The 22,071-nt window shown below is 56.5% G+C and overlaps 1 protein-coding gene across 2 annotated transcripts in view; it reads right to left on the bottom strand.

Moving 5' to 3' along the window:
• The window catches only part of STK10 (serine/threonine kinase 10), a 76,668-nt gene that overhangs the window by 48,238 nt on the left and 6,359 nt on the right, over positions 1-22,071 (bottom strand). The window contains exon 2 of one of the 2 annotated variants that reach the window (XM_036313270.1): positions 8,428-8,592. In XM_036313270.1, the coding sequence (XP_036169163.1) occupies positions 8,428-8,592 (165 nt within the window). Of the gene's footprint in view, positions 1-10; positions 141-8,427; positions 8,593-22,071 lie in introns of those variants that run through there. The other variant, XM_036313271.1, reaches the window with a different exon arrangement.

Below are 22,071 nucleotides of genomic sequence, written 5' to 3'. Positions count from 1 at the left end.
GACCCCTCACCTCCCTGGGCCAGGTGGCCTGGCGTCACATGCCCACAGCATCTGGGCAGCTAAGCAGGCTGTACCGATGAAAACAATGTCCCCTCACACACTTCCGGGAACTCAATCCTCTTGGTTATCTTTATTTTCTTCTGTTCTGACAGAGACCTGGGGAGGGAAACACTTCCTCGCAATTCTCCTTTAAGAAGAGCAGTGCCACACGCCAATGGCAAACAGCCCTCAGTCTCACGGTGCGTTAGGGAGTGGTGAGGTCTGAGGCTAACTGGGAGGCCCATCCTGCCGGGGGGAGGTGGGGGGGGCAGCTGCAGCTCAAGCCAGGCAACTGTGGCCATGCAGAAAGGTAGGCTGGCTGTTCAAGAACAGCCAGAGGCCAGAATTCTGTGCGACATCTCCTGACAACACGCTAGCGACAAACGTATAAAAGCATCACACACGCCCAACAAAATGTGTCCATGGGCCCAATCTGGCCAAGATCACCAGTCTGCACCCTGCTCTCAGGTTTACTGCAAGGGGAGGGGGGGAGGGGGGAGCCTGGCCTGAGAGATGCCCTCCCACCCCCAACAGCAACGGCTGAGCGGGAGAGACCTGCGGTTCTGCCCCCCGGGGGGGACACCTGGCAACACCTGGAGGCTTTGGCTGTCACAACCGAGCGGGGAGGTGGCATCTACTGGCATCTGGTGGGTGGAGGCGAGCGCGGCGCTCAGGCTAAAGGCAAAGGGGCTGGGCTGGGACCAACTGGACTGGTGTCTGTTCTATGAGTTTGTAGGGCAAGTGGGTCCTATTTCCCATTTAGGGATGTCAGACTCAAGTTTTCTTCTAAAAACAGTTTACTTTTAAATGAAACATTTCTTGCCCTAGCCGGCTTGGCTCAGTGGATAGAGCATCAGCCTGCGGACCTAAGGGTCCCGGGTTTGATTCTGGTCAAGGGCACCTACCTTGGTTGCAGGCTCCTCCCCAGCCCAGGCCCTGGTGCAGGCGCATGCAGGAGGCAACCAACTGATGTGTTTCTCTCACATCGATATTTCTGTCTTTCCCTCGCTCTTCCACTCTCTCTAAAAATTAATGGAAAAATATCCTCAGGTGAGAATTAAAAGTGAATAAATAAATGATTTCTTTATTTAAAAGAAAGTATATTAACTATTGGAGAGGGAGCAGAATGAATGAGGTTGGGAGAGGCAGCCCTACCAAGAGCACCATGTTAATAAAGACTGTGGCTACCCAGAACCAAAACCAGTACCTTCATGGGGGGGGGGGGGGGGCACTCCATGGAGTCACCGCTTTGCTGTTGTTTGGTAGCCAACAAAGAGATTGCTGGGCAGAGAAACGTCCTGAAGGCGGACTTTTGCCCTGTGCACATCTCCAGGGCAGGCCTTCCCTCACTCACCCGCCTGCTGCCATCTGTCTTCCTGTGGGGGTGGCATGTTCACAGCGGAGCCTGAGGACAGGCGGAGAAGCCAGCAGGGAGGGCTGCCTGGAAGAAGGCACTAGAGGGCCCAGCCCTGGGGGGTCCCATACGTGGCCCAGAAGAGCTGGAGAAGAGGCCGGGAAGGTGAGGACGCAGGCTGTGATCAGCCTGGGCGCCAGGGAACAGGTCTAGAACACGGGAGCAAAAGGGACAACAGAGCAGACCCCACAAGCGCGGCAGGCCTCACACGCTCAGACCACAAATTCCTAGCAGGGCAGGTCACGGCGGCAGTCACGGCCCCTGGCAAAGGTCAGCCCTCACCTTCAGGTCGCTCTGTCCGTTGTTCTTACGCGTCTAGGATGACATCGGGGGAAATGGCAGAGCCGTTTTCCTTTCTAGGCCCTCGAAGGCACAGGGCATGAGACCACAGAACCCCTCAGTGTTACCTGCTCCCCGCATACCATCTCTAGGTGCGGAACTGCTCATCAGTAACCATCCTGCACCCACCAATGCACAAGAAGTATGCACTCCTCCTGCCCTGACCGGTTTGGCTCTGTGGATAGAGCGTCGGCCTGCGGACTCAAGGGTCCCAGGTTCGATTCCGGTCAAGGGCATGTACCTTGGTTGCGGGCACATCCCCAGTAGGGGGTGTGCAGGAGGCAACTGATCGATGTTTCTCTCTCATCAATGTTTCTAACTCTGTATCCCTCACCCTTCCTCTCTGTAAAAAATCAATAAAATATATTTTTTTTAAAAAGAATGCACTCCTCCAGTTCACTTTATGTCCAGTCCTAGAGGTGTCCCCACTTTGCTTTCTCCTGCCTCCTTAATCCATGACCAATGGATTTCATGCACCTTCCTTTGTTTTCTCCTTTGATTCTAACATATAAAATAAAGCTATAAAACTGCCATTCTCCCCAGCATTTTTCTCAATCCCTTGATCTCTTGCTTTGGGGCATGTCCTCAAAATTTTGGCTCAGATAAATTCCTTTTTTGTTTGTTGGTTTTTTTGTTTTGGTTAATCCTCACCTGAGGATATTTTTTCTACTGGTTTTTATTTATTTACTTTTTAGAGAGCGTGGAAGGGTAGATAGGAGAGAGAAAACATCAATGTGAGGGAGACACATGGATTGGTTGCCTCCCAACCAGAGCCAGGAATCGAGCCTGCAACCCAGGTACATGCCCTTGACCAGGAATTGAACCCAGGACCCTTTTCTGCATGGGGCCAACACTCTAACCACTAAGCAACACTGGCCAGGGCCATTTTTTTTTATGGTAATGCACTGTTTTACTTATTCTGCCCATTAATTGCTGGAAGCCAGTTCCAGCCTATCAGCAGGGCTGAATCAGAAACCTCTCTTTATTTCCATCTCAAAACTCTAAAATCTGAAATCGGACTGATAGAACTCTGTCCTTTCCATTGAATTTAAAAATCTTAAAACATACATTCTTGTTAAATTTATAAAATCAAAAAGGGTGAGATGCCGGTAGCCAATTCCAACATGATTCAGCCCGGCTGACATGCTGGAACTGGCTTCTGGCAATTAATAACCAATATTTGAGGACATTTACAATATTAATAGAACTTAATCTAAGAGATGTTCAACTTACACTTTTCAAAATAGTTCAACACTGGATCTTAATAAGAGAGATAATTATGGTCACACTTGTTATGTCAAAACCCATTCTGAATGTTTGATGGCAGTCTGCATACAGTTTCATTCTTGGAGCAGAGCCCTCTGGCAGTAAGCAGGAACAGTTGGTTACCTGCACTAACAGGGCTACCCGCTAAGGCTGGGATGACCGCTTGGTATTTCTGCTGCTGATGATTCTTAGCACAGTTCTCTGTGACTGTGTGAATGGAGGTGGGTGGTGAGGTCCTTGCTCTTCATGTTCACTCCACATAAGAGTACGTACTTACCCGATGACTATCGGAGTGAGGGCAGACGGGCGATGCAACTGCCCAATACTTGTGAGGCCAATAGGTTAAGCCCAAGGAGTTTAGCCAAGATTCAGGAATAAACTGCCCACACGAGATACAGTATGAAGCCAAACTGGCCCCTTAAGAAATGAACAAAGCCATAAATGGCTCTTTCTGGCAACGGACTCAGTGAATTTTCCACCAGTTTCCCTGCGGCTTCCAGGGGTGGGGAACGTCCGGCCCTCGGGCCATATAGGGCCCACAAAATCATTCGGTCTGGCCCTGCCAAGGCATAAGGCATGAGTTAATGAAATGCTTGACCAACGATAGCCGGCTAATGTTTAAGTTGATAATTCTGTATGGCCCTCGAATGGTGTCATAAATATCCAAATGGCCCTTGGCAGAAAAAAGGTCCCCCGCCCCTGCTTTAGATAATCTCAGTGTGGAGTCCCCAACCTCACTGCAGAGTCCACAACCTCAGCATGGAGTCCCCTTTGAGAGCACAGACCAGGGAGCAGGGGGGCAAGAGGAAAAATTGAGCAAAAGGCCTGGTGGCTCCGGCGCCCTCAACCTGGGCTGGCCCAGATAAATTCTCCTAAAAATGTTCTGTAGGGCACTGGCCAGTGTGGCTCAGTGGTAGAGCATCAGCCCGCACATGAAGGGTCTTGGGTTCAATTCCTGGTCAAGGGCACATACCTGGGTTTCAGGTTCAATCCAGGCGTGTATAGCAGGCAACTAATCGATGCTTCTGTTTGTCTCTCTCTCCCCGCCCCCCTCCCTCCTACTCTCTCTAAAAGTCAATGGAAAACACATCCTCGGGTGAGGATTAATCGAGAAATAAATAAAAACTTCCTGTAGGTTTGGACGTTCTTTCCTTAACAGCGCAAGCTGTGGAGGGTGTCCTTTGGGCGGTGGACACGAGTAGGTCTGTCCTCCAAGGTCACTGAGGACCTCTGTGCCTCTGGCCTTATGATGAATTTGCTGTGTGACCTTGGGTAAACCCCAGACCCTCTCTGGAACCAGCTGGCTCATCTTGCAAATGAGGGGCTGGCTGTGTGACACCCAGCAGCAGCCTCTGGGCCAGCCCCATTCCTCTCGTCTGGCTCCGTGATCTCCCGGAGACATCAGTCGCCAGCCTATGAGAGCCAACTGTGACATTTTCAGGGATTTCTGTAAGCCAGTTGTTAAATACAGCCATTATTACAACTTAAATTTAGTTTTAAAAATCATCTATATATATAAAAGGCTAATATGCAAAGTGTCCCCTCCAGAGTCCGACCAGGAAACTGGGAGTTCGATCACTCACTATGACATGCGCTGACCACCGGGGGGCGGCGCAGAATGAAGGAAGGCCCCAGCCAGCAGCCAGCAACTGGGGAAGGGAGGCCCCCGCCAGCAGCCGGAAGTCCCCGATCGGCCCTGATTGCCGGCCAGGCCTAGGGACCCTACCCATGCAAGAATTTCATGCACTGGGCCTGTAGTATTAAATACAAAGATGATAAAATACTCAAACCCACATTGCTTTCCTAATGATTTACGGCAGTCTCCTGTCACCTATACTGCTGGAGTGATTTACATCTACCGTCTCTGAAACAGGCCATCAAGGAGGGTACCCCTCCCCACTCTGTGAGTGACATGCCTCTGTAGCCTGAAATTGACAGTGGTGGGGATACCTACATCTCAGAAACTGGCAGATGCTATAAACCAGGGCTGTTCACAGAGGGTGGACTGTGAAACATGTACCATACATGCCACTCTCTCTCACTCCCACAATACATGTAGCACAAGGCACCAGCCCTTGCCAGACTTTCCGAGAGACCGGAGTCGGGCTCGGGGCTGGGTGCTGGGGGTGCTGGGGGCAGATGGGCGATGTCGGCCCAGGGTTTCAGCACTCGCTCCCTTTCCGGGCCTGGGTGCGCATCCCCAGCTGCACTGCCCGCACTGCCCGTACAGCAGCCACAAACCACCTGGGGCTACTGAGCCCATGAAATGGGCCAGTGCTGAAAATTGATCATCTTATTCACTTTTAATTAACTTATTGGAAACCTGACACAAGATTCTGTTACTGGGAAACATTTAAGAATGTTGGAACCACCGGGGATATGAATCTCTTTTGTCAACTATAAATTTTATGACATCTAATTATAGATCAATTTTATGACCACTGTAAATTTTATGGCATCTAAATATAGATTTCTGCCTGGCCGGAGTGGCTCAGTTGGTTGAACGTCATCTTGTGCACCAAAAGGTTGCCAGTTAGATTCTTGGGCAGGGCACATGCCTGGGTTGCAGGTTTGATTCCTGCTCAGGGCACAAATGGGAGGCAACCGATTGATGTTTCTCTCTCACTGGATGTTTCTCTCTCTCCCCCTCCCCGTTTCTCTCTCTAAGCATGTCCTTGGGTGAGGAATGGATGAATGAATAAACAAAGATTTCTGATGGAAATTTAGCTCCTGCATTGAGATGTGCTGTTAGTGTAAAATACACACTGGATTTGAAGATTTAGAATAAAAAATTTTTAAAAAGTAAATTATTTTGTTAATAATTTTTACATGCCAATGACATTTTTGTGTACTGGGTTAAGTAAATTATATTACTGAAATTAATTTCATCTGTTTAGTTTTGCTCTTTTTAAGGTGGCCATTAGAAAATGTATAATTACATATGTGGCTCACATTATCTTTCTACGGGGTGACACTGGTCTAGAATAATTTGGGCCCCCCCCCGCCCCCAGCCCTTGTACCATTTGATATTCCAAAGCAGAAGTGGTCCCAAGAGACCACTGGAAGGATTCTGCTAAGATTACAAATCCTGGAAGAAAATGAGTTAATCCTTGGGGCGGTGAGTGAGCCCCGCCCATCAAGGGGGAAAGTCTGTCCTGGATGCCATGGCTGGGGAGGGGAGGGGGCCCAGGACGCTAGGGCCACAGTCTGTCCCTCTCCTTAGCCTTCTCTTCCTTCCCTTCTCCCTCGGGAGAACTCCTATGCATCCTTCAAGATCCAGTTCAAATGACCCTTCCGCTGAGGGCTTTCCTGACCCACTGACGGTCCCACACCCCTGGGCTTCTGGCCGCGTCCATTCTTACCACTTCCTCATCAGTCTCAATGCTTTTACTCTTACGCCCTCCAGCGCGATTTCTTTCCAAAACACACAGTACGTGTCTCTCCCCTGGGAAAACTGCCACTGGGTCCCCATCCCTGAAACAGTAGCTCTCAAACTTAAGCACCAGAGTCACTGAGAAGGTGCCCTGAACGGCAAGCAGGAGCTGGGCCCCACCCAGAGGGCCTGACTCAGCTGGCTGGGCTGGGCCTGATACTTGGTATCTCTACCAAGGCCCCAGGTGGGGCTGCTGGTCCCGGCTGCACTCTGAGAACAGATAGACGGCCCTGCACAACACAGCCTCCAATTACTCCGCTGCCCTCGCCTTCCACCACGTGCGGCCGAACCCTAACCCACCCATCATCCAAACATCTCATCCTTCCCCGCCTCCACACCACTGCCCTGCTGTCCTTTCTGCCTGAAACCCTTTGTCCCTGTCGATCCACCCAGTTCTAGGGCCACCTCCTCGATTTCATGTCTGAAACCCACGTCCCCAAAATGAGAAGGCGGCACCTTTCAAGGTTTACAAAGCAGCAGAATGTAGGCTGTGGGGCGGCTACAAGGCGGGAGGGTAGGAAACGGGTGGGCGGCGACAGCAGCAGCCCGGGATGAGCAAACACCCGCCTAAAGTGACGACTTGTATCTACTTAGACAACCTCAGACAGCCACAGCCTCGTGACAAAATGTGCTTTCTCTCCATCTGGGTTTCCGGCTCTGCCCCTTCCCAGCAGCGCGGCCTTGGGGGCCGGAGGCCCTGAGCCTCTGTGTGTCTCATTTTCCTGTGGGATGCGGAGGACAGCCCCACAGCACGCACAAGAGATGACACAACACAAGTGAGACTCACACAAGGGCTCGCACCCAGTGCACCCTCGATACACGTCGGCCGTTCTTATGTTATCTTTGTTTGGCCCTGAGAACGCAGCGAACTTGGTGCCCAGCCACAATCGGCAATGGGCACGGACACAGAAAAGATGTTTTCCTTAATGGGTACATGATCCTCAGTCCCGGCAAGCCTGTATGGATGGACCGCAGGACAGATGGACAGGTCAGTGGATGGGAAAATACCTCTGTCTATTATCGAACGTGGCTCTGGGAGGCCGGCTTGGCGACAGACACTTAAAATCTTCAAAAACCTTCTAAAGAGGTTCTCAGGCGACAACACAGAAACCCAGAGACGTCCATCAGAGTTGTTCACAGCCCAAACCACAACAAGGAAGTGCCTACATACCCATCAGCAGAGAACAGCAGTCAGAAGATGGGTTCTACAGAACACAACACGGAGATGCAGGAATTTCCCTACTCTACTGACACGAAAGTCTTCTTAATACAGCTTACATAAAAAGTAAAAGGTAAAAAAAAAGTAACAGGTATGGTACAAATTTGTTTTTAAAAAAAAAACAAAACTGTGGAAATGGGAGTGTGTATATACAAAAAAAATCAAAACACATTCCAAGCATTATCGGTGGTTATCTCTAGTATGAAAATGTGGATGGTATTAACCTTTTCTTCTCTTTTGCTTTTCTACATACTCTCATTTTTTTCTGATGATCATATATATATCACAGTTGACTCGTTTTTAAAAATTGATTTGAGAGAGAGAGAGAGAGAGAGAGAGAGAGAAACATTGATGTGAGAGAGGCATATCAACCAGCTGCCTCCTGCACATACCCTGACCGGGGCCAGGGATCAATCTGCAACCCCAGGTACATGCCTTTGACCAAGAATCAAACCTGAGACCCTTCAGGTGGGGGGGGGGGGTGATGCGCAACGCTCTAACCACTGGGCAACACCGGCCAGGGCTATAGTTCCTTCTGGCTCTGAGCCACTGTCGCCACCCTGAAAAGTGGGGAGGCTGTGCAGAAAGGGAGGGCCAGGGATCCAGGCCCCCCTACTTCCCTTTCTCCTTCACCTGGCCCTTGCCCTCCAGGCAGATGCTGAAAAACGCTGAGGCCCTCAGGACCGGGCCATGGGGCGAGGGGCGGCGGCGGCTTACCCACAGCATGCCGTCGTAGTAGTAGGCCCCCAGGAGCTTCACGATGTAGGGGTGGTCGCAGGTGGCCAGGATCTCAATCTCCACAATGTAGTCCTCCAGCTCCTCCTCGCTCTTGGTCTCAATGACTTTGGCGGCGGCCAGGGCACCCGTCTCCTTGTTCTTGGCCTGCAGAGCAGAGACACAGAGGGTGAGCGAGGCGTGCCCGGCGGAAAGGGACCCCTGGCCGCCGGCTCCGAGGCCGCGTGGCGTGGAAACAGAGGCCGGGTGCCCAGGGCGCACTGAGGGCTGTAGCGGGAGCGACGCAGACCTGGACCATGGCCGGGGCTCACGGCATGCGTGAGAAACAACGTTCTAAGCTTAATCATATCGTATTTTAAAAGCCCAACACATATGAGACCAATAAAAATACCAGCTTGGCATCGCTCTGCAAATACCAACATGGAAGACTGGCGAGTGTTCAGGAAAAACGCCAAGCCACTGGATTCATGTGGTCAGATACTTTCATACAAAGAAAAAAAGACACTTTCATCAACGCTCACACGCATGTCAGTGCATGGGACGGTGCTGCCTGAGCTGGGGGGAGCAGCCCGGCGGGAGAGGCAGAGGGCTCTCGCTCTCTCTGGCCTGACAAACGCTGTGCAGCCCCATCCACTGGAAACGCCCACCTGCCCACCTGGCTCCCCGAGGGCAACAACAGGTATGCACGTCACCTCCTATACTCCCCACAGTAACCAGCACCACAGTGTCCCCATTCCACAGACGGGCAAGTCGAGGCAGAGGCGGCATGGCTGGACCCAGGTAGTGGCATCAGAATTTGAATCTGGGTCCTCTGCCTTCCAAGTGGCTGTGCACTTTCCCTGCCGGATGAGGGCTCCGGGCCAGCTGGAGAGAGACCCACCCTCTCGGCCAGCAGGGAGACAGCGCACTTCTGGAGGTGGAGTGGGCACTGCGGGGGGTGGGGGGGTGCTGAATCCCACCAGGGAGCCTTCTCAAAGGGGGTCGTGCCAATAGGCAAATCTTACACTCGTCTGTAAATTTATTCTCCATTTAGGTACGTGTTTCTGTTCACTGAGCTGCAAAATCCACATTTATCACGGACCCACTGTGCGTGGGCCTCGGTCTACACTGCCACACGGGCTCATGCATTATCGCCTCAGAGCCCTACGGTGCGGGTGCTGTACCTCCCTTGTGTACAGGCGGCGGCCACCTGGTGACAAAGCCGGGCCTGGCCTGCCGGCCGACCTGCTCCTGAGTCTGCAGCCACCGTGTTCCTCCGTCACAGGGCCTACGAGACCGCCCCACCTGGCCAGGCGCCCAGCTCAGGGATCAGCATTTCATGTGGGGCCATTCCCCGGGCTCAGTCCTACATTCACCCCCCTGCTCGCTCGGCCCTACCTGGGTGGCGTCCTCGCCCCTAATTCAGATTTTGAAAACTTGTTCAGAACACCTTAAACCCCCATCAATTAAGCAGTTAGATTCCCCCCATCTCTCTCCCTTAATTGATTATGTACCCGCCCTTCCATCTCTTTCTGATTTTCTCCTTCCTAATGCTGCGACCCTTCAATACAGGTCCTCATGTTGTGGTGCCCCCCGATTTCATTGTTACAAATTGAACATCATTAAAGCATAGTAATTAATCACAAAAACAATATGTAATTATATATGTGTTTTCCAATGGTCTTAGGCGACCGCTGTGAAAGGGTCGTTCGACCCCCAAAGGGGTCGCGACCCACAGGTTGAGAACCGCTGCTCCAGAGCACCATAGAAACATCCCTCCACAACGTTCAAAGTCCTCTCCGGACCCAGGAGAGCGTCAGCCACGGCTCCTTCTCAGAGAGGAAGGCGGAGGGCTCGCGGGGGCCCAGAGGACGGCACGGGGCTGAGCTGGGCAAAGGCCGCCCATCGCCTTTCACTCCCGAGGGCTGGCGGGAGGGGGACGCCGCCTGCCACCTTTCTCTGGGTTTCCTTACAAGGGACGTGTTCTCCTGGGGGTGGGGGAGGCCCAGGCAGGGTCCGTTTTCCAGGATGGCACAAAACCCGCCCACCCGCCACCCCGAAAGGCAGCACTGGCCACAGGGCCGGCAGGGCTGCCGTGTCCACACAGGCGGACCGCGCTGCCCAGCACCTGGCTCGGACTCCAGCGGCCGGCGCCTGCCAAGAAGGGTGAGCAGCAGCCATGGCACACAGCGACTGGGCCAAAATGAACGTCTTTTACAGCCTGGCTGAGGCCGCGATCCATCACCCGAGGCCACCAAGGCCAGAACCGAGGCCGACGGTGAAAACAGCGACCTCCGTGCGCTCTCACCGGGCGCCAGGGCCGGCCTGACTCGGACTCTCTCGCCTCCTCGGCCAGCGCTCGGAGACAAACACCAGCATTCCCAACGGACAGGTGGGCAGCTGTGACTCAGAGACGCACAGAGATTTGCCTGAGGTCACACAGCCAGTGGGAGGTGACGGCTGGGTCCAAACACAGGCTGCCTGAGCTCTGAATCACTTCCCAACAGGCCCTGCTTGGCGAGAGCCCAGTTCCCGCTCCGGCTCCGTTTGCTAAAGATAAATGACAACCACGGCCAATAGCAAGTTGGCAGCTGGGGACCACCACGCTGCCAGGACGCAGCTGCCCACAGGCCATTAGGGCAGGTGCGAGCCATCTGGCCGAGGCTCAGAGGGGTACCGGGCCCGCCCAGGATGGACCTGATGCAGAGCCCCCACCGCCACCCCCACCCCCACCCCGTGTGCCCTCTGCACCAGGCTGCCGCGCTCACTCGTTCCCTATTCCTTCTCTCAGCCATTATTTCCTGAGCCCGCGCTAGTGTGAGGCGCTTTGCTAGTGAACAAGGCAGTGTCTGCCTGACGCAGGCCTGTGGGTCAGAGTCATGGCCCTCCCATCGCAGGACTCACACTTCCCGGATTTTTCTGCAGCAGAGCTAACCCGCCCACATTCCCAGGCCCCAGATGCAATGGAGGCAAGAGGGAATTCCGCCCCTATCTCGGGAAGTGGGTGGCTGACTCAGCCAATCAGCACACAGGGACTGGCTCAGGGCTGGGGAGGTGATCGAGTCAGCCAATGAACCGCAACCTGGAACCATTGCTGAGATGGCCTGCTGCTGGGCCAGCCCGGCCCCAGGGGGGCCTGGGAATGAAGCTAGCTGAGCCTAGAACTGAAGCACGGAGCCTAGGGAGGACACTGAGCCCTTCCATTCGTTTCCACACCAAGGAGGTACTATTAAGAGCTAACCTGTGAGAAAACTGATGCCCAGAGAGGTCAAGTCACCTGCCCGAGGTCACACAGGGCTGGGAGCTGAATTCAGGCCGGTGTGGCTGTGAAGCCCATGTTCCTGACTGCTTTGTCCTCTCTGGGCCTCGGTTTCCCTCTCTGCACAGGGTGGGGCAGTGATGCCCTGGGCCTCTGTGGTCTGATGTGAGGGCATCGTGGAGACTGGGTGGGTCTGGGGAAGCTAAGGGTGGTCCCAGTGGGCAGGGCGCCTGTGGGAGGGGACAGGCATAAAGAACAAGTGCTGTCTGTGCCCTCTGACGTCCGTCTCTCCCACCGGCGGAGGCAGGGCTGGGGTCCAGGGAAGGATGGGGGAGCTCGCACCCAGCCCTCACTGCGGGCCAGCAGTGACGAACGCCTCAGCCCACACCCTCGAGAGCACACACAGTGGCCGCTTGTGTTTTCTGGCCCAGGCACCTCGGTGGGAACAATCCTCCCCCTTGTGCTGCTCGGGGCCCAGCCTGGAGGAGGTGGGGACAGCCCTGCCTGCGGGTAGCCCTGCCCCACCCAAGGGGCCCAGCCAGCCAGGGCTGGAGGCTTCCTGAAAGTCAACCGCAGTGGCAGGCAGACGGTAGGGGACAGCCCAGGGCCTCCTTTTCCCACCCCACCCCTCCCCTCCCCTCCCCTCCCCTCCAGGCTGATCTCTGTGTCCCCTGCCTCCTCCCCCAAGGAAAGAGCTGAGACCACAGAACTCAGGGACCAGAAAGAACACTGGCCACACTCCTAAGCCCCATTCCCCACCCCCACTCTGCAGATGAGGAAACAGAGTCCACAAAGGTGAATGCAGGGACCAGGGTCCAAGCTGTGGGAGCGTCTTATCTGCAGGACAGAACACCACCTGCCCCAGCAGTTACAGAGCACACAGGAGCCAGGAGCCCGCAGGGCGGATCCCAGGGGCACTTCAGTCCTGGGAGCCGGTGGAGGCACCCTGAGATGAGTCCAAAGAAAGCAGCAGGGGAACTGGGCAGCATCCATCCCCCTCAGTGACTCACAACTCCAGGTTCCTCTCCCTCGCTCTCGGTGCAAGGGATTCCTGAGGGGCTGAGCTCACCTGGCCCAGGTGCACGGCCCAGGCCCAACCACTGAGTCTGGACCCTCAGTCCCCGCCCATGGTTCGGACATGCCATGTGACCCAACGCAGGCAAGCAAGCTTGTTGTACCTGTCAGTTCTTTGGTTTGTCTGGGGGTCTTGGGGGGTTTTGCTAAAGTTATCAGGAAAGAGGCTCTCTCTTTCCTGGGTTGCTACGCTATTAGGATGAAGGCTGGAGGGCCGTGAAGCCCATCCGGCCACTCCTTCAGAGACCCTGCCTGAAGACGCAGCCAAGACAGGGAAGTGGGGCCTACACGTGGACGAGGGCCGATGCCGAGAGCCTGCAAACACCTGGAGCCAGCTGTTCCTGAAGGCTGCCCTGCCCTCAGACTTTTCAGTTATATGAGTCAATCAGCTCCTTTCTGGACTTGGATCGCCGTCCACCAAAACGGAAACGAGCCCCCAATCTTTGGCGGCGTTCTGCAAATATCTACAAAAGTGCTCCTCTATGGAAGCTGAGGGCGGCTTCTGTGCAGACGGTGTGACAAGGGCACCTCCCCTCCTACGTGCACTGTGATCTGCAAAGGGCCCTTCCCTGGGACCTCTCAGAGGGGCCGAGGGAAAACCCAGGACACTCACTAATAGGCCACAAAAGAACCTTCCTCCCAGAACGTGGGGATCATCTTACACGTATTAAATCGATAATGTAAGGGACAGCGACAACCTCCCGTGCTCTGCGGGAGTGTCAACAGATTATCGCTCACAGGCAGAAATAGCACGAGGTTGTAAGAGCCTTGGAAATACCCGTGAGGCCTATTCTTATCTGGCCCTCATTCCTGGTCAGTTCAGGCCAGGACATGATTGCAAAAAAGGGCAACAAAAGAAACGTACCAGGGCCATGTTCACGCTAGTCCATAATGATGGCAAAAAAGTGGAAATAACCTTTATGCTCAACTGTAAGACAATGGCGGGATTGACTTGGTGGGCGATGAAGCAACCCCTTAAAATGATAAATAGGAAGATGACACAGGAATGAGGAAAAATAACTTAGCCATGATAATAAGTCAACAAAGCAGGGTAATAAAACTATGGCTGCGTGACAACTCTGAGAAAGCCGTCTGCGTCTGCGGACAGGGACGAGCTGAAAACACAGCATCAGGAACGCGAGTGTTTTTAGGAGTTGGCTTCACCCAGCGCCACCTGGCCGTTAGCCACAGGGGTCCCCGTGAGGACTGGGCTGGTGCCCAGAAAGTGGCCACTTCATCCTGACCTTGTCTGTCCCCTCAGGAACCCACTTGGGCCGTGCTGTCCAGTAGGTAGCTCCAGGCCACACTGTGGCCGAGTAAATTACCTGAAATGAAAATCGGAGTCCCCGGGTTGCATTAGCCGCATTTCAAGTGCTGAGTGCCCATGAGTGGTTGGTGGCGACCACACGGAATAGAGCAGGCACAGAACCCTCCCTCCTGCAACGCTCTGGGAGGCAGCTCTGCCCGCCGGCTGCACCTGCCAGAAAACGCCTTCTCACAGGTAAGGGGGCGTCTGGCACCCGCTCCTGTGCCCCAGCCCCAACCACAGGGCTTTCTGGTCCAGGGGGAAGCACAGACTGGGGACAGAGAGGAGGCGGCGGCTCAGGCGGGTTCACTTGCAGGGATATCTCCTAGCAACCCTGCGTGAGGGACGGCTCCCAGCTGACCGCCAGCCATGCGGCCTGGGCGTGTGGGTCGGAGCCAGAGAATGGAGCAGTCGGGGCTAAAGGTTTCCGTTTTCCCGTCCTCTTGACTCCGGGCGGCTGTGCCAGGCATGTGTCCAATGCGGGTCAGGCCACTGGAACCGGGGAGGGGAGGGCTTGGTCTGGGCCCCAAGATATACAGAGGTGGTGTCCTTGCGCCGGGACAATTGCGGGAAAGGCTTGGACTCTACGAAGGAAGGAGGAAATCTGGCCCCAGAGGGAACCGGGTCACAGCAGACCGACACAGATTCAAGCAGCGCAGAGCCGGGGCGGGCGGCCATGTGGCCGCGGTTCAGATCCCCGGTTCCCAGAGCGCCCCGGCTGGCGGGCGAGGCGGGCACGGAGGGGGGCCGCGTGTGCACCACAGCACGGCCTCCCCGGGGCGGGAGTCCTTGTGGGCCAAGGAGCAGAAGGCCTGCCAGGCCCCCTGTGGCCTCTGGGGCAGGATGAGGGGCACCCTACCTTTACCCAGCACCACCCATGGTGTGCAGAGGCACCGCCCGCCAGCTTCTCCTCCTGAAGAGAAACCGCGGCAGGGCAGAGAAGGCGGCTGGGCCCAGGTCCCACAGCTGAAAAGCGGCTGCCGGAACTCGAACTCAGGTCTGGCTCTCTGGCCAGTGCTCCTTCCCCTCCGCAGCCCATGAGACCAAGCATCCCAGGGGTTCCCTGCCCACCACAGGCTGCATGTGCCTGCCCTCCCTCCCCAGCTCTCCCCCCACTGCCTTCCACCAGAAACACTGGCTTCCCGCGGTTCCCAGCTGCCCACATGAGAAAGCCCAAGCTCCCTGGCGGGCGCTCACAGCCTGACGCCCTGCCCACCTCTACTTTTCCGGGTTTCCACGCCCCTCGCCCCACCGTGACCCCTCCCCCGCTCCACGTGTGCCCTCCTGCACCCTCCTTCCCGCCTTTCCTTACGCTCCCTCCCCACCTGGATTGCCTCCCCCACACCTGTGCTTAACAACCCCCCCCACACCACACACAGAGTCTAACTCACAGAGTCGACCCAGGAGATGGTCCCAGACTCCTCCCCCTCCAGCCCGCACGGGAACTTCCTCACACTTCATTAGGCTTCACACCTTTATCGCAGACCACCTGGGGCTCAGGTCTTTGAGTTCGAATTTTCTCTCTGACCTGGCTGTGAGCTCAGAAAAGCTAAGCCCATGTCCGATTCACTTTAGGCTACCCCACCAGCCTGGCACCGAGCCAGTGGGTAGAGCGGGGCATGGGAAGGGGGTCCGGGGTGAGGTGGGAGAATGGGTGGGCGGGCGGGCAGATGGGTAAGCAGGAAGGTGGATGAGCAGGTGGGAGGTGGACACACAGGTGGGTGGATGAGTGAACTGGGGTTTGTACCCCCTTGCAAACAGAGAAATGATGCCCTCCACATAAGACGAGAAAGAAAAGTGACAAGAAGTGTATTGTCCCCTCAGCGCATCTGGGTTCCTGCGTCCCTAGCTGCTGGCTGGTTTTGGAAGATGGGCCCTCTTTATCTTGGAGAAGCCAAAGGCTTTGACAGGGGCCAGGACACACATAGTTAATAGCCCGGCCCAGTGACAGAAACCACCGGATCAATAACCCCAGGGCCAAGTTTCAGCACCGAAAGACAACCGACAAACGACAAACAAGAAGGCTGCCTTTCAGAAAAAGCGACACTTAAGGATGACAAAGATTACGGAGCACAAAAGCAGAGGAGTGACAGGGCTTCCAAAGACGGGTATTTAATACTCCCCCCACCCCCAGAAGCCTGGCCAGCCAGCGTGCCCAGCGGGGACATGCCAGCCTCAGAGCCCTTCGGGGCCGGCAACTAAAAAAGAAAACCCAAGCAGGACCGGCCCCAAAGATATCGCGTCCCGGCCTTGGCCGAAAACCCAGACAACCTGTCCAACTGGCCGGGGATGTGGGAGCCTGCAGATCTCAGCTCTTCCACAGCGATGAGGAACCCAAGCCTGCGTATCGCTGATAAAGGAGGTGAGAGCGAGCTCCCACCTGCCCAAGGTTCCCTCCAGCCAGAGGAAGGCGCTGAGTCATCGCGCAGGAGGGCGGCCTGGGGTCCAGGGCAAAGAGGAGGAAGCACCCCATCCAGGCCTCCTCTGCTCCCCGCACCATCCAGGCACCCCTGGGCCTCACCCCAGTCCTCACCACCCCTGGGGCAGGGATCTCGGCAGCCCTGAATGCAGACCGTCCCAACCTCAGGGATTAAGGTTGCTCAGTGTTTCCCATCAGCAGTACTTTTTGTCCTGCTTTTTATTGTTCTATGAAACAACATGTCCTCATTAAGAGAGCCTGCAAAATAGGATGGGACAAAAAGAAAAACCACCCGGAGTCCTTGGAGCATGCTGGAGGATGGATGGGTGGGAGGACAGTGGATAGACAGATGGACAGGTGGGGATGGGGGGATGGGGGATGGATGTGTGGGAGGACGGTGGAGAGACAGATGGACAGATGGACAGGTGGGAATGGGTAGATAGGGGGATGGATGTGTGGAAGGACCATGGGTAGACAGATGGATAGTGGGATGATGGGTAGGTAGATGCTCCCAATATTCCTCCTGTGGACGTACCCAAACCTGTACAGCAACCCGGCCCTACGCGTCCCAGCTGTCTGACCCCAGGGGACCTCCGTCACCTCTCAGGCCTTGACTTTCCTCCCTTGTACGATGAAGACGCAAGCAGTTGCTGCGTCGAGGGCTGGCGCAAAACCTCGCTGAGTGAACCTGTGAAAGCTGCCAGAACGGGGCTGGGCCGGGGTGAGCGCCCCACCATCGCTCGCTCACTCTCGTCCTCTCCAAACGCTATAAAATGGGGTTCCCCGGTTCACACCGACTTGTTTTCCTGTTACTTAGCAGCTGCTGCAAAGCACCTCACAGCCCCGCCTGCCGCAGCTGCGGGCTGTGCCCCCGAACGGCGGGTCCACCCCGGAGCTCACCAGGCCCCACGGTCGGGCCCCGGCACTGGTCACGTGGCTCTGCGTCCAGAAGCCTGGACCGTGAGCGGCCTGTGCCAGGCGGCTCTCCAAACGGCTGGCCACAGGGGCGGGTCCCCTCTCCCTGGGCCCCCGCTGGCACGGTGTGAGGCAGATGTGGCGCTGAGCTCGCCAGTTCCCCGCCTCCCAGCTGTGTGTCCGCGGGCCCTGGCCTCCGAGGATCCCAGGTGGAAAGACACCTGTGTCTGGCCCTGGCCCGGAGGCTCAGTTGGTTGCAGTGTCGCCTCAATATGCCAAGGTTGCGGGTTCGATCCCCAGTCAGGACACACACAAGGAGCAACCAGTGGGCGCATGGACAGGTGGAGCAACGGGTCAATGCTTCCCTCTCTCTCTCTCTAAAGTCAATTTAAAAAAATAAAATTTGAAAGACACTGATGCCCCGCTTGTGGGAGCTGCTGTGTTACCCCACTTTGCAGAAGAGGACGCCGAGGCCCCTCTAGAAGGGGGGCGTCACGTGACCGAGGCCACGCGGCAGAGACCGTGGCCGAGCTGGGCCCCGTGGGACAAGAGCATCACCCAGCCCAGGTGGCGCCTGTGGGCGGCGTGGGCGCTTCGGGGACCGGCTGGGGGCACCGTGCTGGCCACGGTGGACGGGCCCGCACAGACCAGGGTGGCACAGGCCCACGTCCCTCAGTAACGGAGGCACGCCGGTCGCCTCTCCTCCCCCAGCGGCGGGTTTCCTGTCACCTCCAGGGGGGGCGGGTAGTGGGGTGCCGAGGAAGGGGGAGGCGTGAAAGAGCTCGGGCTCCCTGCGTGGCTCCCGGGCCCCCCAGGGGCCGGTCAGCGGCGGGAGGCGTCCTGGACCAACGGGGCACCTGCCGGTCCTGCCGGGTCACGCTCAGCGGGTCAAAGCCGCTCTCACGGGCGGGCGAAGGGAAGGGCGAGGGGAGCGAGGCCCCCAGCTGTCTCCCTCCAGGGCACGGCCACCCCCAGTGGCCCGGCTACCCCCGGACTGGCCGTCCACGGGCGGGCACAGAGCTGGGACTGCCCTCCCCAGGCTCCATCACGGGCACCCGAACACAGCGAGAGGGAGAAGCTTCGGCTGATCAGTCACCTCCCCTCGGCCTCCCGCTGTGCCGGGCACCGTCCAGGCGCCTACAGGCCTCAGCCTTTACATTCTCTGAGGAAATCACTGCGGCTTTTTGTTTTGTTTGTTGTTTGTTTTTTTGTTAATCCTCCCCCAGCATATTTTTCCATTGACTTTTAGAGAGAGTGGGAGGAAGGGGGGGGGGGGAGAACTACCCGTGTGAGAGAGGTGCGTCCACCGGCTGCCTCCTGCACGCACCCTGATGGGTGCCGGGGACTGAACCGACAACCAGGTGCGTGGCCTTGACCAGGAATCGAATCCGAGACCCAGGGGTGCCAGGGCCAGCGCTCTCACCACTGAGCAACCAGCCAGGGCAGGAAAACACTGCTTTGCTCTTCATTTTACAGCTAAAGGTACTGACGCTCAGAGAAGTGAGGTGACGTCCCCAAGGTCACACAGGAAGAAGGCGGTGAAGCCAGGGCGAAGCTCAGAACAGACTCCAGGGCCTGCGCCCAGAACCGCAGCACCGGGCACGGGAGGGAGGCGGGCCTGGCATCTGCTCAGTCATCCTTCTATTCATTCAGCAGAAACCACCAGGAGCAGGCCCCTCATTCACAAAAGATGGGAAGCTGGTAACTCCCGCCGGGGGACCTAGCCTGCACAGAGGAAAGAAAATAAACAAGGAGACACACAGGAAAACCCATCGGGCAGAGCTGCCCCGTGGTCAGCAAAGGGGCAGGACAGGCCGCTCTGGGGAGGGGATGTGTGGGGGGGAGGGGATGTGTGGGGGGGAGGGGATATGGGGGGGGAGGGGACGTGTGGGCTGGGCCCCAGCTGTGCAGAGTCACCGGAAGGAAGAGAGTGGCAGGTAGAAGACAGGCAGAAAGGGGCGGGGCTTCCTTGACTCTGCCCCCTCCCCCTCCCCCTCATCCCCCTCCTCCTCCTCCTCCTCCTCTTCCTCCTTCCCCACTGAGGGCAGTGAGGGATGGAGAAGGGGTGGGAAGGGGAGGCAGGAGGAGGCTGTGTGGGTCTGCTCCCCCCTGCCCTGCGGGCACACCCAGGAGTGCTCAGCACCTAGAGGCTGGGGCACCAGCAGCCCACACCCCCCAGGGCCCCGGGAGCACCCAGGCCCCCACCCGGGCGCCCGCCCCTCCCTCGGCCACTTCCTCTGCCAGCCTGCACTGTCACCACTTCCTCCGCCCGAGGGGCCACCCTCGCCACCAGGGGCTCGGCCTGTGAGCTGCAGCGAGCGGCCTGGCAGGAAGGGCGCAATCCTGGGCACAGAAGCACCAGCACCGAGCCGCAGGGGGCGCCACACGAAGCGACCTGGACCCTCTCCTCACACTGAGCCCTTCTTACTCGCTCCATTCCGTTTTTCTTTTTTCATTGAGAGAGAGAGAGAGAGAGAGAGAGCGAGAGATGTCCATTTGCTGTTCCACTTATGTGTGTATTCCTTGGCTGGTTCTTGTGTGTGCCCAGACCGGGGATCGAACCTGCAGCCTTGGCGTATGGGGACGATGCTCCACCCAGCTGAGCTGCCCGGGCAGGGCTTTCCCTCCATTCTGTCCTAGGAAAGGCCAGGGCTCCTGGCTACAGAGATCTGGCTCATTCTGAGCCTCGCCACAGAACAGCTGTGTGACCTCTGCACGTCACAGTCCCTCTCTGGCCTCTGCTTCACCAGGCGTGAAGCGAGGATACTAACCCCTACCTTTCCTGGGGCTGGAAGTTAAATGATGAACAGATAAGAACGGAGCAAAAATGCCCTAGCCAGTTTGGCTCAGTGGATAGAGCATCGGCCTGCGGACTGAAAGGTCCCAGGTTCGATTCCGGTCAAGGGCATGCACCTCAGTTGCGGGCACATCCCCAGTACGAGGTGTGCAGGAGGCAGCTGATCCATGTTTCTCTCTCATCGATGTTTCTAACTCTCTATCCCTCTCCTTCCTCTCTGTGAAAAATCAATAAAATATATTAAAAAAAAAAAAAGACTGGAGCAAAAGTCAACGGCCTGTTCCTTTACTATCTCGTTCACCTTGGAACCCACAGTGCCGGGCACACAGTCGGTGCTCAACTAATCATTCTAATGACTAACACTTAGATGAGCTTTTCCAACGCCATGGACCAAAGTGGCTTACCTAGGTTACTAGGTAAGCAACCCGATGAGTAGTACCATCCCTAAAGCCACTCTGCAGCTAAGGAAACTGAGGCACCGGTAAGTCATTTTCTCAGGATCACAGGACCCACGATCCCACCCTGACCAACATGAGCTTCCCTTCCCGTCTCACCTTCTCTGCTTTCTCCCCTCCCCTGGGTATCACGCCTAGCTCTCCAGAATCTTCCATGCCTCCCACCCACGTACCACATCTCTCGGGCGGTGGCCTTCCATCATCACTTCCCCTCCCTGGGCCCTGACTCGGCCCCAACCACAGCTGTGGCCTTTCCTCCCACCGCTGTCCGCCCGGCCACCAGGACGGCCGCTCTGACCCAGCCCGCACTCATCGATGCCTGAGCAGCCAGGAAACCTGGCATCCTCCGATTATCTGGGCAAGCCCCTCCTCCCTCTGGTGATCACCCAAAGAGAGCTCCTCTCCATCACCACTGGGGAGGGAGGGGACCTGGTCAGGCCTGGGGCTTGGGGCAGGCAGGCCATTAGCGGAGCTTAAAACTATGACATCGAAATGCCCGGCTTGGCATTCACGGCTCTCCTTGACTTGGCCTCAAACACTCATCTAGATCTGGCCCTGCCTGGCCAGCCCCCCAGGCCAAGCCCAGCCTCCACACCCCGGGGCTCCAGGAGGCAGCAGATATGTGTAGAGTGGGCCTGGGGGCGCGCACAGGTGGCGGTGACCAGTAGACGCCAGATCTGCACTGCCCAGGACAGTAGCCACATGTGCCTTCTGAGCCCCTGAAAAGTGGCTTGTCTAGACTAAGATGTATGATAACAGCAAAACACATTCGGATTTCAAAGATTCGCTACAAAACAAGAATATTAAGTCTTCCTGGCATTCCATATCGGTTACATACTAAAATGATACTATTTCAGACATCCCAAGCCTCAGCACACACTGAAATTCATCTCTCCTGTTTCTTTCCTGGTTGGAACGAGGCTACAGAAAACCGTTAACTGCATGTGTGTGAGGCTCGTGTTCCGTTTCGCTGGACAGTTCCGGCCCGGAAGGCGGCTCCTCAGTCCCGGCAGATGCAGCCGCGGCCACGCGAGCCGGCGGTACCGGCTGATCTGACCTCTCCTGAGAAGATGGAAATCTGGGCCTGTACGTGGAATCCCCTGATGTCAAAATGCTGGCAGTCACTGCGAACCTGGCTCCGCCACCTGGGAGCCACCCAAACCCGTCACAGGTCATTCCAGGCTCAAGGGCCACCCACTGGTAACCTCAGACCTCACTGTCCATCTCTGTCTCTCTCCTGGCCCAGGCTTCCTTCCCTCCAGCTCTGTCACCAGCCACCAGCCCTGCCAAGTGGAAGGAAGCCTTCCCTGCTCACGCAAGCCCTGTCTCTGTCCGACACACCCCTCATCCCAGCCGACTTTGACCTTCCTCTGTCCTCCCTGGTGGCACTGAGAGCAGCAGGGGGGGCCGATGGCCCATGCA

Source organism: Myotis myotis, unplaced genomic scaffold (genome assembly GCF_014108235.1).
Source record: "Myotis myotis isolate mMyoMyo1 unplaced genomic scaffold, mMyoMyo1.p scaffold_m19_p_6, whole genome shotgun sequence".
Lineage (NCBI taxonomy): Eukaryota > Metazoa > Chordata > Mammalia > Chiroptera > Vespertilionidae > Myotis > Myotis myotis.
This window is presented reverse-complemented; position numbering and strand designations above follow the sequence as displayed.